Genomic DNA, 24,919 nt, shown 5'->3' on the forward strand with positions numbered 1-24,919 from the left:
AATTTAATATTTCTTTTTAAATATTGATTTTTTTCTACAAAATTAAACATATTCTATCTATTCTGGAAAAATGCAAAATAAACAGATCAGTGATTTCCCCTCTGATTAACTTTGATTATAATTATTCAAATGTCCTTCTTTTCCCTCTTATATTTTAGCACTTTATGGAAAATAGCAATGGGCGGGGACACAAGAAGGAAAAGACGTTGTTTGTTACATTTAAGTAATGCTTTAATGTACTGACTAAAATGAAGCTTGTGTCTAGATTCAGTTCCGACTCCCTTTCATTTAATAAAATTATTTAAGATTCTTTAGTACATCATTTACGAATATAAAATGCCAAATTTAGTCATTTAAAAATTACAATATTGGGCCAGGTGCGGTGGCTCACGCCTGTAATCCCAACACTTTGGGAGGCCGAGGCGGGCGGATCACGAGGTCAGAAGATGGAGACCATCCTGGCGAACATGGTGAAACCTCGTCTCTACTAAAAATACAAAAAAAAATTAGCCGGGCGTGGTGGCGGGCGTCTGTAGTCCCAGCTTCTAGGGAGGCTGAGGCAGGAGAATGGCATGAACCCCGGAGGCGGCGAAGCTTGCAGTGAGCGGAGATCCCGCCACTGCACTCCAGCCTGGGCGACAGAGCAAGACTCTGTCTCAAAAAAAAAAAAAAAAAAAAAAAAAAAAAAAAAAAAAATTACAATATTTATATTTTCATGCAATGTTTAAAAATATTTAGGAAACTTTACCATTTAGGCCCTGGATACAAGCCTTAAAATTTGTATTTAAAAAGTTTTTAAAGGTTTTTTAAGGTTCACATATTTCTATTGCTCAATAGTTCTTAAGCTGGTGTGACATCATTCCCCAGGAGGTATCTGGAAATGTATAGCAGCCATCTAAAATTGTCACAATGACTGGTGACCACTGCGACATTTCATAAACAAGAATGTTTAACATCCTGCGATATTTTATCAAGTATGTTAATTCCCAGAAACTATAAAAATAGATATAATAATATGCATGGCAAATGCTATCTAGATTTTTAAAAAATGCTTCAATAATTTAAGGAAGTATCAGCAAACTCATCAGGAAAGTGGAACAGTGAATTAACATCACATACCTAAACCATTCTGACCACCCACAGCAAATATCTTGTCTTTTACAAATACCAGCCCATGATTCTTCCTGGCTTCAATCATTGGACACAGCTCAGTCCATCTGAAAAAATTAAAGATTTTAGTGTGCTTGTTTACAGGAAGTAAAATAACTCATACTAATAAGAAAGGTCTATTATTCTAATTAAGTGCTTATTTACTACTCACATATGTGTACATATACACACAAAATGTCTAGAAGGGTAGAAAACAAAAGTTTAACAATGATTATGGGTAATTTATTAATACATGGGGTAAACAGGGATTTTATTCCTTTCAATTCTGATAGGATATAAGAAAATGAGGATATCTGACTATTAAAAAACACATTTTTAGAGGAAATCCATTTCCTGAGGTTCATAAAAACTTGCAATATGGGAACAAAAAAGAAGAGGAAGATACTTAGAAGATAAAGAAATAATTCTTTTTTCTTTCTTCACACCTCTGCTGGCAGGAAATATGAACTAGTTCTATCACATGTAGCTTTAATTATTATTTATACATGTGTAAGTAAAACACAAACTTATAATGGGCCTCAGGCAATCAGGAAATTAATAGTATCTGTTACTATTCACATGTCCATCTTTAAATCTACATTAAGAAGCCTATGCTGCTCTGGTAACAAAAAAGTACTATCATTCTGTCAAGTTTAGTAACTCATGGTGCTCTGTTCACAGCCACTATTATAAATAATGAAGCTGAGAATATAAATGTGGACACAAGAGTTAAAGGATATTAATTCACAAGTAGCAGCATTATACATATATACACAGACAATAGAGTTTAGTTATTTTTTTTCTGAGATTTAATACCTTCTTCTGCATACACTCCCAAGTCTGACATTTGTGATTGTGAAGGTGGTACTGGCACATAGGCTTGTGCTTTTAGCAGCTAACTTAAACCAAAAGACTCCAAACAACAGTAACGACAACAACAAAAGGGAAACTTGGCATAAGTGTAACTCTCTATAATTATTGTTTATATTTCTTCTTTAAAACAATTTGATGGCCGGCCAGGCGCGGTGGTTCACACTTGTAATCCTAGCACTTTGGGGGGGCCGAGGCGGGTGGATCACGAGGTCAGAAGATCCGAGACCATCCTGGTTAACACGGTGAAACCCCGCTTCTACTAAAAATACAAAAAATTAGCCGGGCGAGGTGGCGGGCGCCTGTAGTTCCAGCTTCTCGGGAGGCTGAGGCAGGAGAATGGGGTGAACCCGGGAGGTGGAGCTTGCAGTGAGCTGAGATCGCCCCACTGCACTCCAGCCTGGGCGACAGAGCGAGACTCTGTCTCAAAAAACAAACAAACAAAACAATATGATGAATTTAACTTTATAAAACGTAATTAGGGCACCATGATTAACTCTGAAATATTAACAATTCTTTTGTCTTACATTTATGTATTGTTTTAAAAATGGTTTGACAGTCACCTCTCTCATTTTCCAAGTACTCTGTTAAGGTGAGGTGGACAGCACGGCTCCTGTTTTTAGGAAAAACACGCCCTCATCCAGGTGAAATGACCGGCATACAGCTCGGAAGTGGGAGAGCAGTAAAAACTAGGTGTTTACTGCCCTGCACGCAGTGAGATTTATAGACTGAGCTATCATCATGCATTAAACGTAGTATTTGACTTGGAAAAATTCCATTTACATATCACTTGCTTCTCCATATACTATGTTAATGATATAAAAAGAGAGCATGTTTTTATGTATATCTAAATCTCCTGAAGGTTTAGAAAAAAGTTTCGCAAATTCCCCTTCCTCCTATAATTCACATGCGGAGGAGGAACTAGGTCCCTACTATCTGCAATCTTAAATTTAATGTTTAGAAACATTTTTTCGCCTGTAATCCCAGCACTTTGGGAGGCCGAGGCAGGCGGATCACGAGGTTAAGAGATCGAGGCCATTCTGGCCAACATGGTGAAACCCCGTCTCTACTAAAAATACAAAAATTAGCCGGTGTGGTGGCATGCACCTGTAATCCCAGCTACCCAGGAGGCTGAGGCAGGAGAATCGCTTGAACCTGGGAGGTAGAGGTTGCAGTGAGCCGAGATCATGCCTCTACATTCTAGCATGGTAACAGAGCCAGACTCTGTCTCAAAAAAAAAAAAAAAAAAAAAAAGCAAGCGTTTCTTAAAATTGTGACGGCTCAAACTGTGTCACATTGTTTCCACAGGCATACTTTCTTTCTTCAGTTTGTTACTTTATCATGAGCTTCTGTTCCTCTCCATCTTTTTCAAAATCGATTTTAAAAATGTGATTCATAATACATGTACATATTTTTATGGTACCTGTGATATTTTGACACATGTATACAATGTGTAATGATCAAGTCAGAGTAACTGCATTATCCATCATCACAAACACTTATCTTTCTTTTTTGTTTCTTTTTGGGCTAGGGAAGGAACCCAGACCTCCCATGTGACTGCTGAGGAATATCTTTTCTTTGTCTTGGGAACATTCCAGTTCTTCTCTAGCTATTTTGAAATATACAATAAATTATTTTTAACTATAATCTCCCTACTGTACTACTGAATATTAGAATTTATCCTATCTAACTGTATTTCTATACTTGTTAACCAACCTCTGGTAACCATCATTCTACCCTCTACCTCCATGAGATTAACGTTTTTAGCTCCCACATGAGTGACAACATGTGTTATTTGTATTTCTATGGTCCATAGGCTTAGTTTTTCAGCTTCCAATTAAACACACTCTAATTATAAAACACTTAAAATGTCAAAATTGGGAAGAAATTCTTATAAAAAATAACTTGGCTGGCTAACTTTTTTGTTTTTTTTGAGACGGAGTTTCGCTCTTGTTGCCCAGGCTGGAGTGCAATGGTGTGATCTCAGCTCACTACAACTTCTACCTCCCGGGTTCAAATGATTCTCCTGCCTCAGCCTCCTGAATAGCTGGGATTACAGGCACGTGCCACCATGCCTGGCTAATTTTTTTTGGTATTTTTAGTAGAGACAAGAGTTTCACCATGTTGGTCAGGCTGGTCTCGAACTCCTGACCTCATCCACCAGCCTTGGCCTCCCAAAGTGCTGGGATTACAGGTGTGAACCACCACACCTGGACTAGGTAACATTTTTAAAAGGAAATAATATAACATTTATTTTGAGAGTTGGATAATTATATTCATACTAGCTTTTCATTTGTGAAAATTTAAAGGCATTGAAGGGAACACAGAGAATTGAAATTTAAGCTCAATATATGTAAAATGAAAGAAATTCTAGGTCTTGTAAGTTTTTAAATATTCCTGAAACTGAATATTCACCTAGTTTTAAAAAATGCAGAAGCTGCAGTACTTCTTTATATTTTTACTTTGAACAAAAGTAAGTAAAAAATCAATACTAATTTACATTGATAGTGCCTGAATAAAGATGTAAAAAATTAGAAACCTGGAGTTTTTATGGTTATGGCTTCTCTTTTAAGAGATTTTTTAGAAATAAAAAATAATTAGACAGCAGAATGAATCAGTTTTCCAACTAGTATGCTGTTACACTTTTTGAACCTAGGGTTTATGGGAAGTAAGGTAGAGTTCACATGAAAGGCAGCAAAGTTGGTAAACATCTTTAACAAAAGACAAATTTTAAGACAAGTTGCTTTTCTATTATTTGCATTGGAAAGAAGTTATTGATATGCTTCCTTAAATCTTTTAAAAATAGGTGGGAATCATAAATAAATAAATGCACATAATTAATCATATTTTATAATTAATCTCTTATTTCTTAATTTTTTTTTTTTTTTTTTTTTTTTTGAGATGGAGTCTTGCTCTGTCACCCAGGCTGGAGTGCAGTGGCACGATCTTGGCTCACTGCAACCTCCGCCTCCCGGGTTCAAACAATTTTCCTGCTTCAGCCTCCCAAGTAGTGGATTACAGGCATGTGCCACAACACCCAGCTAGTTTTTGTATTTTTAGTAGAGACGGAGTTTTGCCATATTGGCCAGACTGATCTCATACTCCTGACCTCAAGTGATCTGCCTGCCTCAGCCTCCCAAAGTGCTGGGATTACAGGCATGAGCCACCGTGCCTGGCCTCTTATTTCTTAATTATTAAAAAAGCAGTAGCTGGAGTTGAAGACTTCCATGTTTTGTAGTTTGGCAATATTTCCTAAATATAAAACTTCAAGCACCAGAGTTTTGATGCAACTCTGGCACAACATTTTAGTGAACATATTTACCCAGTAACTTGTTCTCGTAAGGGAAGAACAATGGGCAATTCAGCCATATGATCAAGTGACTTTTCTTATCAAAGCTTTTTGGATGTTTCCATAAAAGGTACAACTAGGGTATCATCTGTTTTATGTCCTCATCAGCTTTAATGTCACTACTCACTACCCCTGCCCTTGTACCCTCTCCATTATTCAATGATTAGCACATTTCCTTTGGCCACATTGAATGTGTTCCATCCTTAAGTACAAGGTCAGAAAAACTGGCTAACCAGTTATTTCTTTAGCACTTTACCTTTTTGACACACTTTGCCTTTTTAAAAGCAGTTGATTTAAGAATAATTTTATTTAATAAACATGAATCTAAACATACTTAGGAAGTTACCACCTAAAAAGAACTAGGGAAGCATGATTTATTAATGTCATGAGCCAGTGTCTAATATTTCTATTTAAGGACAAATCTATTTCTAATTAAGGACAAATTTATTGCTGATCATAAATTTCCCCCTCCTCCTCTACATTTCCTAGCACACTTAAAAGTTTATATACACTCGTCACTCAAGGACAAAATTCTTCTGTTGGGTTCCTCTGGTCTTTTGACATCTCCTACAGAGCTTATAGAATACAATTAACTGTAAAATAAGTTTTAAATAGGTACATACGTTTCTGTGGCAGGATCATAAACTTCACAGGAATTAAGCACTCTCCCAGAAACATTGTTTCCTAAACTTCCACCACAAACATAGATCAGGCCATTGGCTTCCACCATTCCATGGCTGCATCGCTGGGTCAGCATGCTGGGTTTTGTGTGCCAGCTTTCAGTTCTTGTATCATAGCACTCAAATAAATACAGAGCTGAGTTTCCTGTAAAAGAAAAAGGCCCCACCATACTTAACTTTAGTGTGTGCGGGGGTTTGGAGAGAACTGACTGTCGATCTTACTAGTTAAGGAAGGAAGAATTTAGGGTCATAGGGCCATTTTCATACTCAATCAACAACAACAACAACAAAGTGTAGGAATAGTTTAAGAAAACGCTAATAATCCTGTTTGTATACACCCTGGAAAACATCCTTAAAAGGATCTGTTGGAAAGATTTATTTATTGGTAATTAAACTTTAGAAAAAGAAATTTGATTTCAAATGAAAAATTAAATACGAAGCCTTATATATGTCTTCAAGCCCCGTTATGCATGACAGGAATTATCCATACTTCAAATGTTTATATAAAGTGGAAAAGCATAATAGTTCCTTACAGATGGTAGACCCACACCTTAAAATATGAAAATTACTATCTGATCATATTCTTATTTAATATTTTGGAATAGCTATAGCACCATTAACAAAACTATACTTCCTAACTATTCTCAGTGTGGTATATCCTGAAATCACACTGGTCCCTGCTTGAGTATATTCTCAAAATACTGATGTATATTTCTGATGTATTTTGATTACACAACTTAAAGGCAAAACATACATTCATCATGTTTTGAAACTTCTACACACTGCAGGAGTTCAATAAAAAAATTTTAGAAATGATACTATTAAAGATTAAGTGCTTTTTTTTTTTTTTTTTCCCTTCCCAAGGACAAAAAATGTTAGAAGTTACCAAACTATTTCTCATCTCCCACCATTCTGGGCTAATATCAAATGATTTAAAAACAACACCACCTTTATAATTCTCCATTGCAACTAAGGTCTGTGAAAAGTAAAGATCAGAAAATAACAACTAGAAGAAGCAATGGTCATGACCAAAAATAATTTATTTTTAACTTTTTAAACATTTCTGATTTGGTAGGTTCAGTGGGTGGACACTATGGGAAAATATATAGTATATAGTAGATTAAAAAAACTACTATTTAAGCTAAAAACACACTTAGCAAAGGCTGAAGAAATGAAGTTATCTGCAGTACCACAGAACAGTTACTGTCTATCATCTTTAGGATTTATTGTATTTGAAATATTCTACATTATAACAGTCCGTGAAGAATGCTTTTAAAGAGAAAAAATGGTTACAATTAGGAAATGATATTTGTTTTATTCATTTGACATATAGTTGGGGGTAAAAATGTAAGTATGCAGACCAAAAGTATAACTGTTTACTTGGTCTTCCTAGTTTTCTTTATTAGCCCATTATTTATGCTGAAGAAATTACTTGAAAATGAAAGCATACGAAAGCTATTATGTGTCTAGTCTGCACCTAGAATATTCATTTAGAAAAATTATTCATTTAGAAAAAGAGCACTACTGGACACTAACACACGATTCAATAAGAAAGGTTTTTATATCCACACCCACACCCCATTCTGCTCATAAGCATAAATACCATTACAGTCATTAAAAACTTAAAGAATAAAATGAATGAAAAAGAGCATTATTTTTTCTAATAAAGAGAAAGCAAAAATAATACAAATTTTAAAAGCCTGAATACAGTAATGAGTTCTTAAAGAGTCTATAAGTTGAACTCTGAAATCTTTAAAACAAATATTATGTAGCCCAAATAACTAATTTAGAACTATAATTCTGATAGTGTCAACTAATGCTTCATTGTGATAAAAAATGGACCATTAATCTACGAAGCTAAATTCTGTAATTTAATGGTTTGTAAAGGAATGAGATAAACCTTCAGGGAGATGAGCTCTAAAATGTGACAAACACGTATTTAAATTACCAAGAAAGTATCTGGAGAAATAATACCAGCTGTTTATTTAAATATGAAAGCCAAGATACTTGGCTTTAAAGCATTTGCCCCAAACCAAAATACTTAAGGAGTCCTTACCTACTTCTGAACCTCCAGATGTATAAATTTTGCCTTCTGCAGCACATGCAGCAAGGCTGTCTCGAGGTGTCGGAGGACCCAGTTTGGAATACCAGCTATCCTTCACTACATTATAGCAGTCCATTCGCTTTATCGGGAAAAGCTGAGAGCCTCCCAAAATGTATACTACATTGTCCCAAAACACGCATGCTGCATCTCTTCGTTTTTCAAAGGGGCAGCGGATGTCTGTCCAGCTATAATCCTGTAGCAGAAAAGGACAGGAAGCTTTCGGTAAGGAAAAAAATATAACTGAAAAGGACAGTGCAAAGATATAGCCAAAAATATATAAGAATATGTTAATTTATTAGACTACACATACAAATGTTTGGCTTGAGACTATTACCAATTTAATCTTGTGTGGTTTCTGCAGAATGTTGATTAGATGGGGCAGAGGGCAGAAGGCAGGCACTTGACTGCTTTGGGTCCTTTCTGGCTCTAAAATAAACTTAAATATATTTGGATATACCATCACCACCCTGTTTTCTATTCCTTTTGTTACTGAAGATAATACAAGAAGATTCTAAAGTAAGCTTTTATTATTTTTAAAAAGCTTCTTTTTCAAATGTAAATGTCTCCATCCCTTCCCTGCCAGATATATAGTGTGACATAAGTAATCAATGGATAATATAAAGCTCAAATTGCCATTATCCTACCGATAGTCTAAAGCCAGAAGGTATTTCGTGGATTTCTTTATTACTTTTCTATATTCAGTTGAGCCAATGTAGTCAGCTGGACTTTAAAACTGTTGATGTTTATAAGGAAATACTTGAGTAATCTCTTCTGAGTATTCTGGATACTCACTTTTCACCTCAACGATTAGAAATATACACCTATCAGTACTTGACAGTAAGGGCTGTTCACAGCACCTGTTTCTTCACTATGTTTGATAGCATCCAAGAATGCTTGTGCCACCCTTCCATGGATGTGCATGGAGGGATGCCCCTAAAGTTATAGTATCTTGGACCCTCCCCTTTTTTGAGATAGGAAGCTACAGTGTTCCTGCTATTTTCTGAAAATAATCAGGGTCAGATAGAAATTCATACCATTCCCAATCTCACCAAGGAAAGCACTATGTGTGATTATTGAGTTTCCTTTGAGAAAATCTGACTGATAACCTATGATCGTATCCAGTGTTTCAGGCAGTCACTGGATTAAAGTATCACAGAACATCAGGAATGGTCTCTTAGGAAAGGAAGAGCCCTTAAAGTAGAATACTTTGACTCCTGACAAAGATGAACATTCTGCTTTTTAGGTGACCAGGAAAATAGAGCCTTAATAGCTTAAGATTTTATTCTCAAATTAGGATCAATATCCCCCTAGGTTACTCAGTGGTGGGCACACAAAACAATGGGATAAACGTAACATGTTCCTGAAACTTCAATTCCACTCAACGAACACTTGAAAAACTGGGGGAAAATATTTTCACTTGTTCTCTTAAAGAAACTGTATACCACAGAATGAAATAAAGAGATAAAATAATGATCATATTGTACAGGCAACAATCCCTCAAAGATAAACTAAATCATTCTCTTAAATGTTCTTCAAATCTACTCATAATTCCTATCTAATCAGTTTTATGTAGCAGAGAAATACGATTTCACTAACTGCATTAACTCAGTGAATCTCAAATCTTGTCCCTCTTACCCCTCATTTATTTGACATTTATTACTTGAGAGCTATATGGGAAACTTTTTTTTTTTTTTTGATTATAGTACCTAGATACTGTATGTAGTTGTGGGAGGGGGAAAGAGTAGATGGGAAGTCAGCCTTGTCAGCTCAGTGGGTATGACTGTTCGGCATTACCCTAGTGATGAAACTAGTTCCAACCTGGGCTTGCAGGTAAAGGCAGTGCTATTTATTGCTCCCTGCACTCATAGGCTAAAAGGAAATCTAGAGGAATATGCAGTTTTCATGTTATCAAGAAGATGGACAAATAACACTAGAGTCACAGATGGGAAGGTGTATGTGTGTGGGCAGAGTCAGGGAATGGTTACCCTAAAAATATGATTTAATTCAGTTAAGTTTTACTGAGTATCTATTCCATGCAAGTTCTTACACTTAGGTGCTGAGATGTGAAAATGGGAAAATTGGAAAGCCTGGAAAAGACATGGGTAGAAGGATTTTTAAAATTTTGATATCTCTCTCATTATACACATGTACACATGCAGACACATCCATGTATAAAGTCCTGTCTTCCTTGGTCCTAGTCAGCCTTTCTTGCCTCTGCTGTGATATGCCATGCTATACTTTTTTCTAAGCTCAAGACTGCTTTCCTTTTTGTAGGTTTTCCTGATTTCTTTCTTCTGAATCCTTACCACTTGAAGTTCAGGCCTGATGACTGAGCACTCTATTGTATCTTGCCCTGTGTGACTTTCTAGCTATTAATACAATAGCTCTCATTGCTCCTCCAAGAGTAAAAGCTTCGGGTGGGATGTGGTGGCTCATGCCTGTAATCCCAGCATTTTGCGAGGCAAAGACGGGCAGATCACCTGAGGTCAGGAGTTTAAGACCAGCCTGGCCAACATGGTGAAACCCCGTGTCTACTAAAAATACAAAAAATTAGCCAGGCATGGTGGCAGGCACCTGTAATCCCTGCTACTCGGGAGGCTGAGGCAGGAGAGTTGCTTGAACCTGGGAGGTGGAAGTTGCGGTGAGCCGAGATCATGCCATCACACTCCAGCCTGTGCAACGAGAGCGAAACTCCGTCTCCCCCAAAAGAAAGAAAAAAAAAAAAAAGAGTAAAAGCTTGGGGGTGATACGTTGTAAATATTTTCTCTAAATGCCTCAAGGCAAAAGATCAGTGTGATATTTTCCTTCAGGCCGGGCGCGGTGGCTCAAGCCTGTAATCCCAGCACTTTGGGCGGATCACAAGGTCAGGAGATCGAGACCATCCTGGCTAACCCTGTGAAACCCCGTCTCTACTAAAAAATACAAAAAACTAGCCGGGCGAGGTGGCGGGCGCCTGTAGTCCCAGCTACTCGGGAGGCTGAGGCAGGAGAATGGCGTGAACGCGGGAGGCGGAGCTTGCAGTGAGCTGAAATCCGGCCACTGCACTCCAGCCTGGGCGACAGAGCGAGACTCCGTCTCAATAAAAAAAAAAAGAAAAGAAAGAAAAGAAAAAAAAAGGTATTTTCCTTCAAAGGATTGATTTTACATAATGTATTCTGAAAACACATAGATCCTCAAATAATAGAAATGCTGTAGTATAAAGGGAACCACAATCCAAAATGAAATACTTTTCATTTTTAACACCTGAGAACTTTATTTCAGATCATTTTGAGAGAAAATCGAGCCAAATTAGGGAAGGCAGGGTCTTACGGAAAAAAGAAAGCAAAATTATCGAAACTTTAAGACTCCTTAGAGAAACCACAGGGAATCAATCCAACCTGAGTTTAAGATGACCAAATTGCAAGTACTTTCTCTTAAGCCATTATTTGATATATCTTAGTTTCTAACGGCTTTAAAAAGGCCATACGCCTGTGGTGACAATCTACATGAAAAGCAGGTTTATGCCAGATACCAGAACATTCCTAGTAGTTTCATGAGAAACACATAGAAACAGTTTTGTCTTCATTCATTTTGCAAAGACACAAAGAATGCAGTTCAAGGGAACTGGGAAACTTGGGTATAAAGCCAGGCTCTGTATGGAGGAGCTACGGATCTCAACTGGGTCACTTAACTTCCAAGGGACTTTACTTTATCTGTACAACAAAATGATTGAGCTAGATGACCAAAGGTCTCTTCCCTTTCAGCCCGAACATCCAATGATCTTAGAATCCAAATGACTTAGGATGTATCCCTAACCAAATAGCTACTATTAATTTATTAGTTATTAAGTACTTACCTTTCCAGGAACTATGCTGAAATATTTTAAAACATCATCTAATTTAATTTCCTTAATAACTCTATAAGTTAATATACTCATTTACAGATAAGAAAACTAAGAGATATTAAGTAACTTATCAAAGGTCACATAGTTAGAAAATGGTGAACCCAAGATCTTAATCTAAATCCATCCGACTCCAAAGCCGTGTCTTAGCCTCTAGGCTGCTTCTCTAAAAGACTTTGACGGCCTATTAGAAAGAACAAAAGGTCTCGGAGTACAGTGATCTGGGTTGCTCTTGTCACTATTGTGTTTCTAGCAAAGTGATTCTGGGCACTTGAATTGTCGTGGTTGGATCTCAACAGCCTCATCTATAAAATCAGGAGGTTAGCAGGATGGCTGCTGATGTCCTGCACAATCTCCATATCTTTTCACTTATAAACACAATGCTCAACCACCAAAAGCACAGCTGGTGTGAAAATAGAGTTTCTCTCCATGTGTTTGTATAGTATTTTGCCCAGGGCTTAGCATACTGAGGGAATGTTGTCATTGAGTGATAGTTCACATTTGTAGAAAACTATATATCATTCAATTGGGCCACCCTCATTTTTGACTCTGCAAATGTCATAGACATTTGCTGCACTCTGCTACTGGTTTGTACCAGTTCTTCATTGCAGCACTATCTTTATATTACACTGGCTCCAGCTGGCATCTTCTCACTATGGCTCCTGGTTCTGTGGTGGCTGTACCACTGAAGACCAGAGGGACCTGTAACCAACCAACTGGCAGTTCCTGGGGTTGAGGGCCAGGTTTTCATCTCCTATTTTTGTAAATCCAAATACTTTCCACTTTCATCCTTTGCTAGAGCAATTTTTCTCCTAAGAATTTATCCTAAAGAAAAAACTGGACAGTGTGTAAAGCTGGCAGATATAAAGGTGTTTCACTGCAGGAGTATTTTAACAGGAAAAAACTGTAAATCGACCAAATGTGTTTGATGAAGACAGGTATTAAATTATGGTACATCCTTGTGACGGAATACTCTACAGCCCTTCAAAAGGATGATATTCTCACTGATGTGAAAATATCTCCATAATAAAATGATGAGAGTAAAATACATTTTGTAAAATAGCATGTAGTGATCCCATATTTGTAAAATGTAAGGACTGAAATGATGTTCACTAACTACTGATGACTGTCTTTGGACGTTGGGGGCACTTTGGCTTTCTCCTTTATATCTTGCTATATTTGAATTTTCTACAAAGAATATGTATTTTTTAAAAAAAAAAAATAACAAAAATACAATGAATGATACCAAAAATACGGTACCAGGAAAACAACTACTTTTCTCAGCAGAAGCCTATACTAGTGCTAAATGTTTTAACAGGAACATTTAATTCAAACTAATTTAAAGGCTTTAAGAATTGAGAAACACAAATAGCTATATTATGAGACTAAATTTCAACTATAGGACAGATTAGAGGCAGTCTTTTCTTTCCTTCCAAATAGCACATTCTTAAGGGCACTCTGGTGTTCCAGAAGGAAACACTTGATCATGTCAAGTAATTCCACAGGATGTATCCATATTTTGAAATATGCTCATTTTCAGTAGAGTCACACAAATATTACTGGAAACATATTAACTTTCTTAAGTCCAGAAAGAAATTTAGTAATTAGCCATTAGGAAAAATACTCTTGTAACTCAAATTCTTCAACAACAGTAACATTGTAGCTCAATAGTTTCCACAGTTGGGGAGGAGGGAGATTGTGCTATTGCAGGCTGCTAGATAAAATCAGGCTTAATTAGCAACAAACAATATACAAATGGGCATTCTTTAACTGTTAATGATTAGCTAAAATTAGCAAAGAGTCCAAAGTGAGGCCAGTGGCAAGCTGAAAGAGAATTATTAAGAATCACTGCTGCTTTATAAAGTCACAAAATGTTCTTCCTATCTCCACTCTCAAATTAAAACCACACCACCAACAAACAAAAATCAAACCTAAGTTACTCAGAAACTCAACCATTAAATAAAACTCAGTCTGAAGGTGAATGAAGCATGACATGGCTATTACGCTTGATAACAGTACTTGTCCTTTGAGTAGAAATAACATATTAGAGAAGTATATAGTATCCCTGCGCTAGTACCTTGCCAGTTATCTAAACAGAAGATTGCCTTTAAGTGAACTTTGCCATGCAATTTTTAATCTTGGTGTAGTAAGGTATATTATGCTTTAAATTATCTCAAATCCCAGAAAGTAATCGTATACTCATTTATAAAAACATTCTCACCAATGAAACAAACATCTACTTTTTGTACAGAGTACAGGAGATGTCCCAGGTGTCTAGAAGAGTTCAGAAGATGAAGGGAAAAACAAAGTGGGGAAGATGGTAAGCATTTTTATATTTAAATATGGGAAGATTAGAAAACCCAAGGGTGGCAGGGAGAATCTGACAGAGGAGTTAAGGAGAGCAAAGAAATGAAAAAAGAGTCAGACGAACATAATTGACATTCACATAAATCCTGAGAAGATTTAAACTTTTTGGCTTTAGACCAGAAAACTGGTTTAGAAAGGCTAACTGATGGTGGGGTATGGTGGTGCAAGCCTGTAATCCTAGCACTTTGGGAGGTTGAGGCAGGCAGATTGCGTGAGTTCAGTAGCTGAGACCAGACTGGGCAACATGGTGAAACCTGTCTCTACAAAAAATCTAAAAATTAGCAGATGTAGTGGCATGTAGTTCCAACTACTCAGGAGGCTGAGGTGAGAAGAATGCCTGAGCCTGGGAGGTTAAGGTGCAGTGAACCGAGATCACGCCACTGTACTCCAGCCTGGGCAACAGAGTGAGGGAGGGGGAGGGGGAGGAGGAGAAGAAGGGGAAGAAGAAGGAGAAGGAGAAGGAGGAGAAGGCTAACTGACTTGCCTAAGATCATATCTAGAAAAAAGAAAAAAGGAAAGAAAAGTCTCAGCCAGGCTTGGTGGTTCATGTACTTTTATCCCGGTGCTTTGGGAGGTCAAGGCAGGAGGATGGCTTTAGGCTGGGAGTTCAAGACCAGCCTGGGCAACATAGTGAGACCCCTGTCTCCACAAAAAAAAAAAAAAAAAAAAAAAAAAAAATTTAAAAAAAATGGCCATGTGTGGTGATGCACGCCTGTAGTCCCAGCTACTTGGGAGGCTGAGGTGGGAGAATCACTTGAGCCCAGGAGGTTGAGGCTGCAGTGATCACCACTGTACTCCACCCTATGTGACAGAGGAACACCCTGTTTTAAAAACAAAACAACAAAAAGATCTCACAAAACACAAAAGACCAACGACCTAATCCTTCAGCTCTTCCACCTATGTCTAATTTCTTTTTTTTTTTTTAAGTGCAAAGTCAAGTTAGATTCCATTCAGTTATACAATACTTTTGGTGGCTTTTATGAAAAATTTTAATAATCATACTTACCAAGTCAAGATGCATTTATACCCAGGATTCAATATACTTTTAAGTCTTTTCTCTTTCTTCCTACCCAAACCTTATGAGTAAGTCTCCCTCAAGAAAACTTCCATGAAGCTTCCACAGAGGATTCCTGATTGACAAATCCAACCCAGGGAGCTCTCTTCTTTCCATGTCACCAACACAGTCATTGTCTATCACACATCAGGACAATTAACTATTAAGTTCAGCTGAGGTGTTGACCGCCACCTCTGTGCTAACTGCTGTGTGCTTATGTGTACACCTCATGCACTCTGTGAGGACAGGGTCCTGTTGTATGTGTCTTTCATATCCCCTGCTGGTGTCCAACCCACAAATTTCAAATCCTAGATGAACCATGATACTGGTAATATATGCTAAAATATTATTTGTTTAAACTATACTTTTACAACCAGCTAGCCATACAACACACCCTGTTGTTAGGTAAGGATAATTATCTTTTATACCTGGATTACCAAATTTTCAAAGAAAATAATCCGTACCAAACCCAACCAAATATGATTCAATACTTCTGAGATGACAGCTCTTAATGCAGCTCTGGGTCAACATATGAACAATAACCAAAGGTAATCAATATTAATTATTGGTGACATGGTCTAGTAAAGAGTGTGAATTTATCTCCTTCCTTGTCAGTTATTCTTAGCTTGACTTATCCCTTTAGCCCTGGGCTCATAGACCCACTGCTGTCTGGCTACCTCCCAAAGGCTAGAGTCCCTTAAAACCCCACCCCAGGCTGGCTGTGGTGGCTCACACCTATAATCCCAGAACTTTGAGAGGCTGAGGCAGGAGGACTGCTTGAGTCCAGAAGTTCAAAACCAGCGCTGGCAACATAGAGAGAACCCTGTCGCTACAAAAAATGAAAAAAAATTAGTGGGGTGTCGTGGCAAGTGCCTGAAGTCCCAACTACTGGAGAGGCTGAGGTGGGGGGTCACTTGAGCCTGGGAGGTCAAGGCTGCAGTGAGCCACAGCCGTGTCACTGCACTCCAGCCCGGGTGACAGAGCAAGAACCTGTCTCAAAAACACAACATAACACAACTTCACGGAGGTATCATTCCCATTTTCCTCATTTCTTCCCATTTACAGCCTTCAATCAAATATATGCAGCTCTGTTTCCACTCTCCCTGAGCCTTTTTAGAGTGCCGATCTGTTAATTTATGATAATTAAGGCCAGCTGTGGCTATGGAGCATGAGTTTGATGTCATGACTCCCAGCATCAGTCATATTTTCCCTGGGGGTTTCTTGGAGATGCAGTGACATAACACAAAGAGAAACAAATCTTTGAAGGTGGGAACTTCAGGCACTATGCCAAGGTGGGGTGAAAGGGGCTGTGAAGTTGATTTTAGAACAACACTACCAACCAGTGTATTAGGGAGGTACTTGAAAAGAAATTGAGACTCTCAATATTTCTATTTTGGAAGACGTTCTAGGAAACCAGAGCATGTAACTGAGAACTTACCTCAGGATGTGATCTAATCTCTTCTTTACATGAACATGAAGACCACCTGTCTTACAAACTGCCTTCAAAGAATCAGGGAGAATACGTTTCAAGCACAAACTGCAGAGAACACTGTTTACCCCTGGCTGCCCATGATGCTGACAACTAAGGAAGCTTAAGGGATACTTATGATGACCCACACTTGCATCTCAGCAATGTCAGTTGCTGGGGCTTGCAGCTAGAGGTCCAACTCATCTGGGATGGTTGCTGCCTATTTTAGATATTTTGTTCTTGTAGGTACTTCTGATCATTGTAGCAGTGTTCACATTTTTACTTCTGTGTAGTACTTCTAGAGCTCTTTGCTGGTGACAAACACTACTCATATACTGTTATAAAACTCTCATTTTTTTTTTTTAATGTAACACCATTTTCCTTTAAGGTTTACACTTCATTTATGCACATGATCTTTTAAAATTGTACACAGTTTATAACTGCTGATTTCCGCCATGATCACAGGGTGGGACTGTTTCCTCCTTAGGGAGGACCTGTTTAAGAGGGAAGGTGGCTATGATACAGGCACTGCAATACCTTTAATATAAAATATTTCTGACAGGAAAATGTGTCCCAAGTTAAAGATAACTTCTTTTTCTCTTCTTTTCTTTTATTTAGAGCCCTCTATATTTAGATCCAGTCTTATACAACCGAGAAAATTATGTAAAGTTATATTGATTCACTCATCCTTATAACCCTGAGTACTCACCCTGCGCCAGACACTCAGCTCAGTAATGAGTCTACCTTAGAGTTCTGAATATGAAAATGCACCCAGGGTAAACCTTCTGAACCTGGTGGTTCCATGAATAGGGTGCCATATGGTTTTCTGCCTTAGTAATTTACAAGCTCTGGCCCTCGCCCTGCTAGTCTTACTACTAGTTTATTTTTGGCAGGGAATATGTAGAATCCTCTTTTCTCCAGGGCATAGTCTCCTGTTTCTCCACATATGAAGCCAAGATCCTTACAAAGCCCCAGCTCATCATTTCACTGGGAGGAGGAATCCAAATAAAAACTGGTCAGTTAAGTCAACTTTTATTTAGGTATCAATATCGTAAGACATTACCATGTTACAGATTGAGAACACCAATACTAGGATAAATAGAACACTGAATACATAACTCTTTTAGAAATCACTAAGCATTTGATGATTTAAAAACAGATACAGGATGGGAAGAGGCAGCTCAACAGGCTTTATAAAAGGATAATAACAAGAAAAATATCATTTCAATTCAATATAGCAACCCAAGATTTCTTTTTCTGTCAATATTCAGAAAAAAAGTAAGATTTTTCTTTGCTATAACTTTTTAGTCACCAGTAAGAACAAATATTTGCCTCCTGTCACCAATGAAATACAAGAACTATAATTGATAGAATGAAAATGTTTTTATTGGTAGTTCATTCCTCAATTATTTGAATTTTTCCATAAATTTTCAAAGTGCAATTAGGAATGAGTCATTTATAAGAGCAAGGCAAGACAACAAATGAGAATTCTGAAGTTACAATCTCACTTCCAGGCTCGTGTAGAAGAATATGCATCTCTTTTCAACTGTCCAATAAAAAAAAATCAAGGAAAGAATTAGAACTACAGACTACAAATAAAGTGCTAAGAGTCATCCCACATTTACCTTATTGTAGGAACAGTGCTCCCTGCCTCCTAAATGAAATCAGAATTCTTCTTGCCCATCTGTACATCAAAATAGCCATCTACTTTATTTTAAAATAAAATATTTTCCACCAACACTTGGCTTAATTGCTTTTTAACTTTTTAATTGATTTAACCAAAATCAATACCACAGTTACGGTTTGGGAAACAAATTGGGTGTAATTATTACTAATACCTGAAAGCTGTGGTTTTTAGAATTACAATTTTTGTTTTGTTTTGTTTTGTTTTTGTTGCTGTTCTCATTACCCAGGCTGCAGTGCAGTGGTAGGATCTCGGCTCACTGCAATCTCAACCTGTCGGGTTCAAGCGATTCTCCTGCCTCAGCCTCCCCAGTAGCTGGGATTACAGGCATCTGCCACCACGCCTGGCTAATTTTTTGTAGTTTTAGTAGAGATGGGGTTTCACCATGTTGCCCAGGCTGGTCTCAAACTCCTGACCTCAGGTGATCCACCCACCTTGGGCTCCCATAGTACTGGGATTACAGGTGTGAGCCACTGTGCCTGGCCTAGAATTACAATTTAAACTACCATTTCAGTTTTTGTTTGGGAAAAAAGGAAGTTTATCATTTTCCTGTTCTTCACTCAAAAGGATCCTGAAAAGTTAACTGTCCTCACAGTGAGGCCAGTGTGCTTACTGGATAGTACACAGGCCATGAATTCTCATGGCACCTGCTAGTCAGTCAGTCTTCTATTGAGAAAGCCAGGATTCTGTAGGTGAAAAATCAGCCTATATTCTGGAGATGAAGGAATAGACCAGAAATCGATGTCTGAGCCAAGAGCGGGGCAACAGGGACAGTCCAAATATGATGGTGATTAGCCAGTTTAAACTGATCTTTCCCTCCTTGGGGAGCTGTTTTTGCTATCTGGCGGCATATTTGCTCTATGGGTTATGGTGTTAGGTGTTACGGTAAGAAAGAAAAGCTGATGGAAGTTTCTTTCTCTACCAAAATATAAGAGGAACTGCTTGCCTTGGTGGAACTGCTGAGACTGGTAACTTTGTTGCAAGAGGGCCAGATGTGGTCTTCTTACTGGATCAGATTAATATAGCCAGGAAAACTTGCCGTATAGCTAACACTTTGGCTAATGCATATTTCTGTTTCTATCTATTCAGATCATTAGATCGAATTCCTTTTCAGCCGGCAGGGAAAATTTTTAAATGTCATGGTCTGACTTCAAGGATCCCTTGACTCTTTAGCTCTATGCCATAATCTAAGCTGCAGGCATCCTGGACCATCTCACCTTCCCAAGGTCACACACTGGTCTCCTGTGTTGATGCGCATAATGCTAACCATTTCTGGAGACCAGAAAATGGAAAGGATCCTACATCTTGGTAAGAAATGTTGCTTGACAGGACAGAAGATAAGCCTAGAATACAGTGCTGATTGCTTCAAAGTCCCTAGATGTTCTTAGGTCTAGAGCAGAGGTTGGCAAATTATGGCCTGAAGGCCAAATCCAACCCCTTAGCTGGTTTTGTAAATAGTGTTTGTTTGTTTGTTTGTTTTGAGACACAGTCTCACTCTGTCGCCCAGGCTGGAGTGCAGTGGCATGATCTCAGCTCACTGCAACCTTCACCTCCTGGGTTCAAGTGATTCTTCTGCCTCAGCCTCCCAAGTAGCTGAGATTACAGACATGCACTGTCATGCCCAGCTAATTATTTTGTATTTTTAGTAGAGATGGAATTTCACCATGTTGGCAAGGCTGGTCTCAAACTCCTGACCTCAGGTGATCCATCCACCTTGGACTCCCAAAGTACAGGGATTACAGGCACGAGCCACTGCACCTGACCTGTAAATTAAGTCTTATTGGAACACAGCCATAACCATTCGCTTATGTATTGTTTATGGCTGCTTTCCTGCTACTGGGTCAGACTATGGATGGCATGCAAAGCTGAAAATACTTACTCTGGTCCTTCATAGAAAAGTTTGTGAAGCCCTGATCTACAGCACGTTGGTATAATCCCTTGAAAATGAAGGACAGCTTGCTGACCCCTAGCACCTCCTACATATTAGAGATGGCATATGGTTATCACACTTCTGGGTAAACCGCAAAGCTATCAGTTACAAGTAAAATCTAGAGTACGAGAAATCTTTCTGAGTGGGACTGTAGTATGGTTCAGCTGCCTGTGATCCTGGGGCATTAGGATGCTGCATATAGCTTGAGGTATGTCTCAATATAATCAGAGCATGCCCCAAATTCTGGAGCAAGGCCAGCCTCCTTTATGCAGGTATCATTCTTTCAGTAGACAATTCCCAGCTGGTCATGAGGTTCTGACAGATGGCAAATGTCTGACACCAAGGTAAACCAGGTGACCATGTCATTAACCCATCTTGAACAATTTTACCTGACCTGCCTAGCCACAAATACAGCATGCCTTCAACCAATAATGCAGCATGTAAATGTAAGACTGGGCTTATGGAGGTTCCAAAGGCACAAAATACCCAAATAGGCTAATGACAGTCCTTATCCAGTAGCCCTTCACTTAATTCACTACCTTTCTCCCTCACCCAGGACTATGCCTTCATGGAGGGGTGTCACTAATATATCAGCTAACAAATTTGAGAGGCCTGGACTTGGTTCACTTTTGATAGTAATAGCCAATAATGAGCTACAAAAGCACTGTAGCTCCCCGCGTCAGGAACTGTTTTGAAGGACAATATGAAGGAAAGTGTTCTGACTTGACAGAATTCCAAGCAGTTCATTTTACTGTCCATTATACCTTTTAGGAGAAAAACCCTAAGGTCAGTTTTTATCAAGTCTTGGGCAGTTGCTAATGGTTTATCCAGATGGATGTAGGCTTGAAATAATGCTCTGGTCTCATCAGGTATCTATTCAACCAAAAATGGGTTTGCAAAATGATGAAAAAGATCATTATGTGTTTGGATTCAGCACCACTTATGGATATCACCGTGCAAGTTTGGGGTGTTATCCTTTAGGATTGTGGTATTTGCTCTTCCCCAGCAATACATGTAGTACCAGAAAAATATGGTATTCTTTCTCCCACAGCCAAAACATACAGGTCTAAGACACAAGGAGTAGAAACGTGAGTGGACTCTCTCAAGGTTATAAGTAACGACCCACTGAAAAAAGTTTTATTCCTATCCCTATGACTCAAGCTCTCCTGACCCAGTTGGTCGGCATAATATGTAATGAAAAGTTCACTAAACTTGGTGATCATTTCTAGATGGTTCAAATAAAGGTCATTTAATCTTTTTTCTTTGTGGTTTTCTAGGGTTTCCAAATATTCTAGAATGACTATGTATTATTTCATATTAAAATTACTAACCGGAAAAAATAAACAAAATATAGCCCCAGAAGCAGATTTTCATTTAAAATGGGACATAAGGAAGAAATCGTAATGAATGCAAGGAGCTGCTGACAAAGAGAGGTGGGGAAGAACTAGTTTCCCTTTTTCTTTGAGAGTGGTTACCATGCAACATTCCAGAACAATTAAGGAAACATTTGGAATCTAAGCCTGATTTCCTTATCTGTAAAATGATCTATGTATCTCCTAAGGTATGTGAAAGAACACCATAAACTATCATCTCTGAAGGTATGAGTTATTACCACTTGTGGTTGGTGAGTGTCTTATGTGTTCAGTGCTTTCAAAGACAACATCAAAAAACAAGAATAAAAATCAGTTACCTTTGGGTTAAAATATCTACAAGACTGTGGTTGAGAGCCTCCAAATAGGGCTATGCGGTAGTCATGTTTCTTTCTTCTGGGTCTTGTGCCATCTACGAGTTCTTCTCGGTCCTCTGGAGACAGTAGATGGTACCTCATTCCACCTGTAGTAAAATACATGGCAACTCTTCAAGAACTTCAGGCACTAACCAGTGCTTTGAAAAGGAAATACCAAGACATAACAGGGCCTTTATTTCAGTAACTTTCTTTTATCATATCTTTATAGCATTTGAGGAAAGTGAGGGAGAAGAGGCAGGAGAAATGTATAAGGATCCGAGTACTAACCAATTCATTATTCTCAGCAATCACCATTATTCTAAGACTGCCCCACCCAGCCAGCAACTTACTATGTACCAGTGAATTATCTGGCTCCTCAGGCAACAGCTGTCAAAATAATATCCACATCTCCTAACCCAGTGGTTCTTCATCTTTACATTAGAATTACCTAGAAAATCTCTGAAACTATTTATACCTGGGACCTACCACAGACCAATTAAATAAAAATCTCTAGATAGAGTCTAGGAATTGGTATTTTAGAGGGCTTCTTAAATCTTGCCACTTAAAATGTGGTTCAAAGGCCAGCGGCTTCAGCATTTGGGAGTTTGTTAGAAATGCTGAACCCCAGGCCCTATCCCAGACCTACAGAATCAGCATCTGCATATTTAACACCCCACAGTAATTAGGATGTACATAACACTTTGAGAAGCACTGTCTTAGATGACTCTAAAATGCAATAAGGTCAGAACTACTGTGATCTATCACGATCCTTTTCCTTCGGCAATTCCTTAATTTTGTCAATGCCACTTAACAATCAAAAACTGTTAAAGTATCATTTCAAATCAGTGTGGGAAAGGAGGATTGTCTATGTTAGACAACAATATGAAGAAAGAAATTATACCCCTACCTCATATTTCACTCTCAATTCCAAATCAATAAAAATCTGAATATATAAACTCATAAATGCAGTAAAAGCTTGGAAAAAAAAAACAGGCCCAGAATGGAGAAGCCTAAGAATGACCAAAAATATAGGAGCCAGAAAAAAATGTTCACACTTAACTATATAAAACTTTAAGTTAAAATAGTGCACAGCAAAAAAAAAAAAAAAAAAAAAAAGGCAGAATTAAAAGATGACAAACTAGAAAAATATTTATAAATAATAAAAAATACTATTAAAAGATACTTTATTAAGAATTACCAGCAACTTAACCAACAATTAGGTGAAGTATCTGAATATAGTTCACAGAAAAAGAACTATAACTCTTAAACATGTGAAAAGATGCTTGAGTGCTCTAGTTAGAAAACAACAAATTAAAACCATACTTTTTTCACTTATCAGATTGGCCAAGATCAAACTGCCTGGATCACAGGGTATAAAATGGTTGTATCGGGGAGGCAGCACTCTTCCACTGATGGTGGGGATGGATGGGTATAACCATGGGAAGGGTGATATAGCCCAATCTACAAAAATTATAAATGTATACACCCTTTAATCCACGAATTCCCCTTTCTAGGAGTTTATCAACTGTTAGGGAAGTGGTTAAAAAATTATGCTATGCCTATACAATAGAACATTATATGTGGCTGTTAAGATGAGAAAGATTAGTATGTACACATGGAATGATCTCCAATAAATAATACGGAATGAAAAAAGCAAGATGTAGGACAGCACACAGAGTGCAATACTGTTTGTGTTAAAAATGTATATTTTAATGTAAATATACAAATTTTATACATGTAATTTATACATGGATATATAAGTAAATGACTGTATGTACAGTCTCAAGACTACCTCTGGAAGGGTATATACAAGATAATAATGTTAATCTCCAGGGTAAGAGAATGAGAGAGTAGTGAAAAGGGATATCAGGGAGACTTACTTTTCACTATGTATCCTTTTAATATCTTTTGAACTGTACAATATTATCAATCTAAAGATAAAATAAGGCCATTTTATTTTATTTTTTTCTAGAGCCAGGGTCTTGCTCTGTCACTTGGGCCGGAGTGCAGTGGTGCCCTAACAACTCACTATAACCTCAAACCCTTAGGCTCAGCAGTCCTCTCACATCAGCCTCCCAAAGCACTGGGATTGCAGGCCTGAGCCAGCATGCCTGGCCCAAAAATTCCTGACACATGCAAAACTTTTCTATAAATGAGGCTATGGTTTGGGTCTTTATTAAAAGGATAGAGAATGGAAACTCATTTGGAATAGTTGGTGAGTTAATGAACATCTTTATCAATATTTATCATTTCTTCCATTTCAGAGTTTGAGTAGAAGCTCTTTTGTATTCAAACAGCTGGATATTTCAGAGGCCAAGGCAAGCTGATGCATGCTCTAGGTCAGGGATCTGAAAACTTTTTCTGTAAAGGGACAAATAGACTTTGTAGGCCACATATGGTTTCTGTGGAATATTCTTTGTTTGTTTTATAATCCTTTACAATTGTAAAAACCACATTAGCTCAAGTCTGCATTTAGCCTGTGGGTAGTTCTTGAAGTGTGGTTCCATAACCACCAGCATCAGTATCATCTGGAAGTGTGTTGAAAATCCTAATTATTGAACACTAGCCCAGACCTTCTGAATCAGAAACGCTAGGGAGGGGTTTGAGAGCCACTGCTCTAGGATGGTTCCACACAGGTTGAAAGTGGACTGTGTAGTC

General features: G+C 38.0%; 1 protein-coding gene across 2 annotated transcripts in view; it reads right to left on the reverse strand.

Annotated features, from left to right (window-relative positions):
* KLHL7 (kelch like family member 7) overlaps window positions 1–24,919 on the reverse strand; it is a 69,978-nt gene that overhangs the window by 1,604 nt on the left and 43,455 nt on the right. For both annotated transcript variants that reach the window (XM_007981891.3, XM_007981892.3), the window contains 4 exons: window positions 22,226–22,368; window positions 8,105–8,345; window positions 5,992–6,193; window positions 1,120–1,217 (listed from right to left, as the gene is read on the reverse strand). In XM_007981891.3, coding sequence (XP_007980082.1) covers window positions 1,120–1,217; window positions 5,992–6,193; window positions 8,105–8,345; window positions 22,226–22,368 — 684 coding nt within the window. The remainder of the gene's footprint in view (window positions 1–1,119; window positions 1,218–5,991; window positions 6,194–8,104; window positions 8,346–22,225; window positions 22,369–24,919) is intronic.

The sequence above is a fragment of the Chlorocebus sabaeus genome, chromosome 21, assembly GCF_047675955.1.
Source record: "Chlorocebus sabaeus isolate Y175 chromosome 21, mChlSab1.0.hap1, whole genome shotgun sequence".
NCBI lineage: Eukaryota > Metazoa > Chordata > Mammalia > Primates > Cercopithecidae > Chlorocebus > Chlorocebus sabaeus.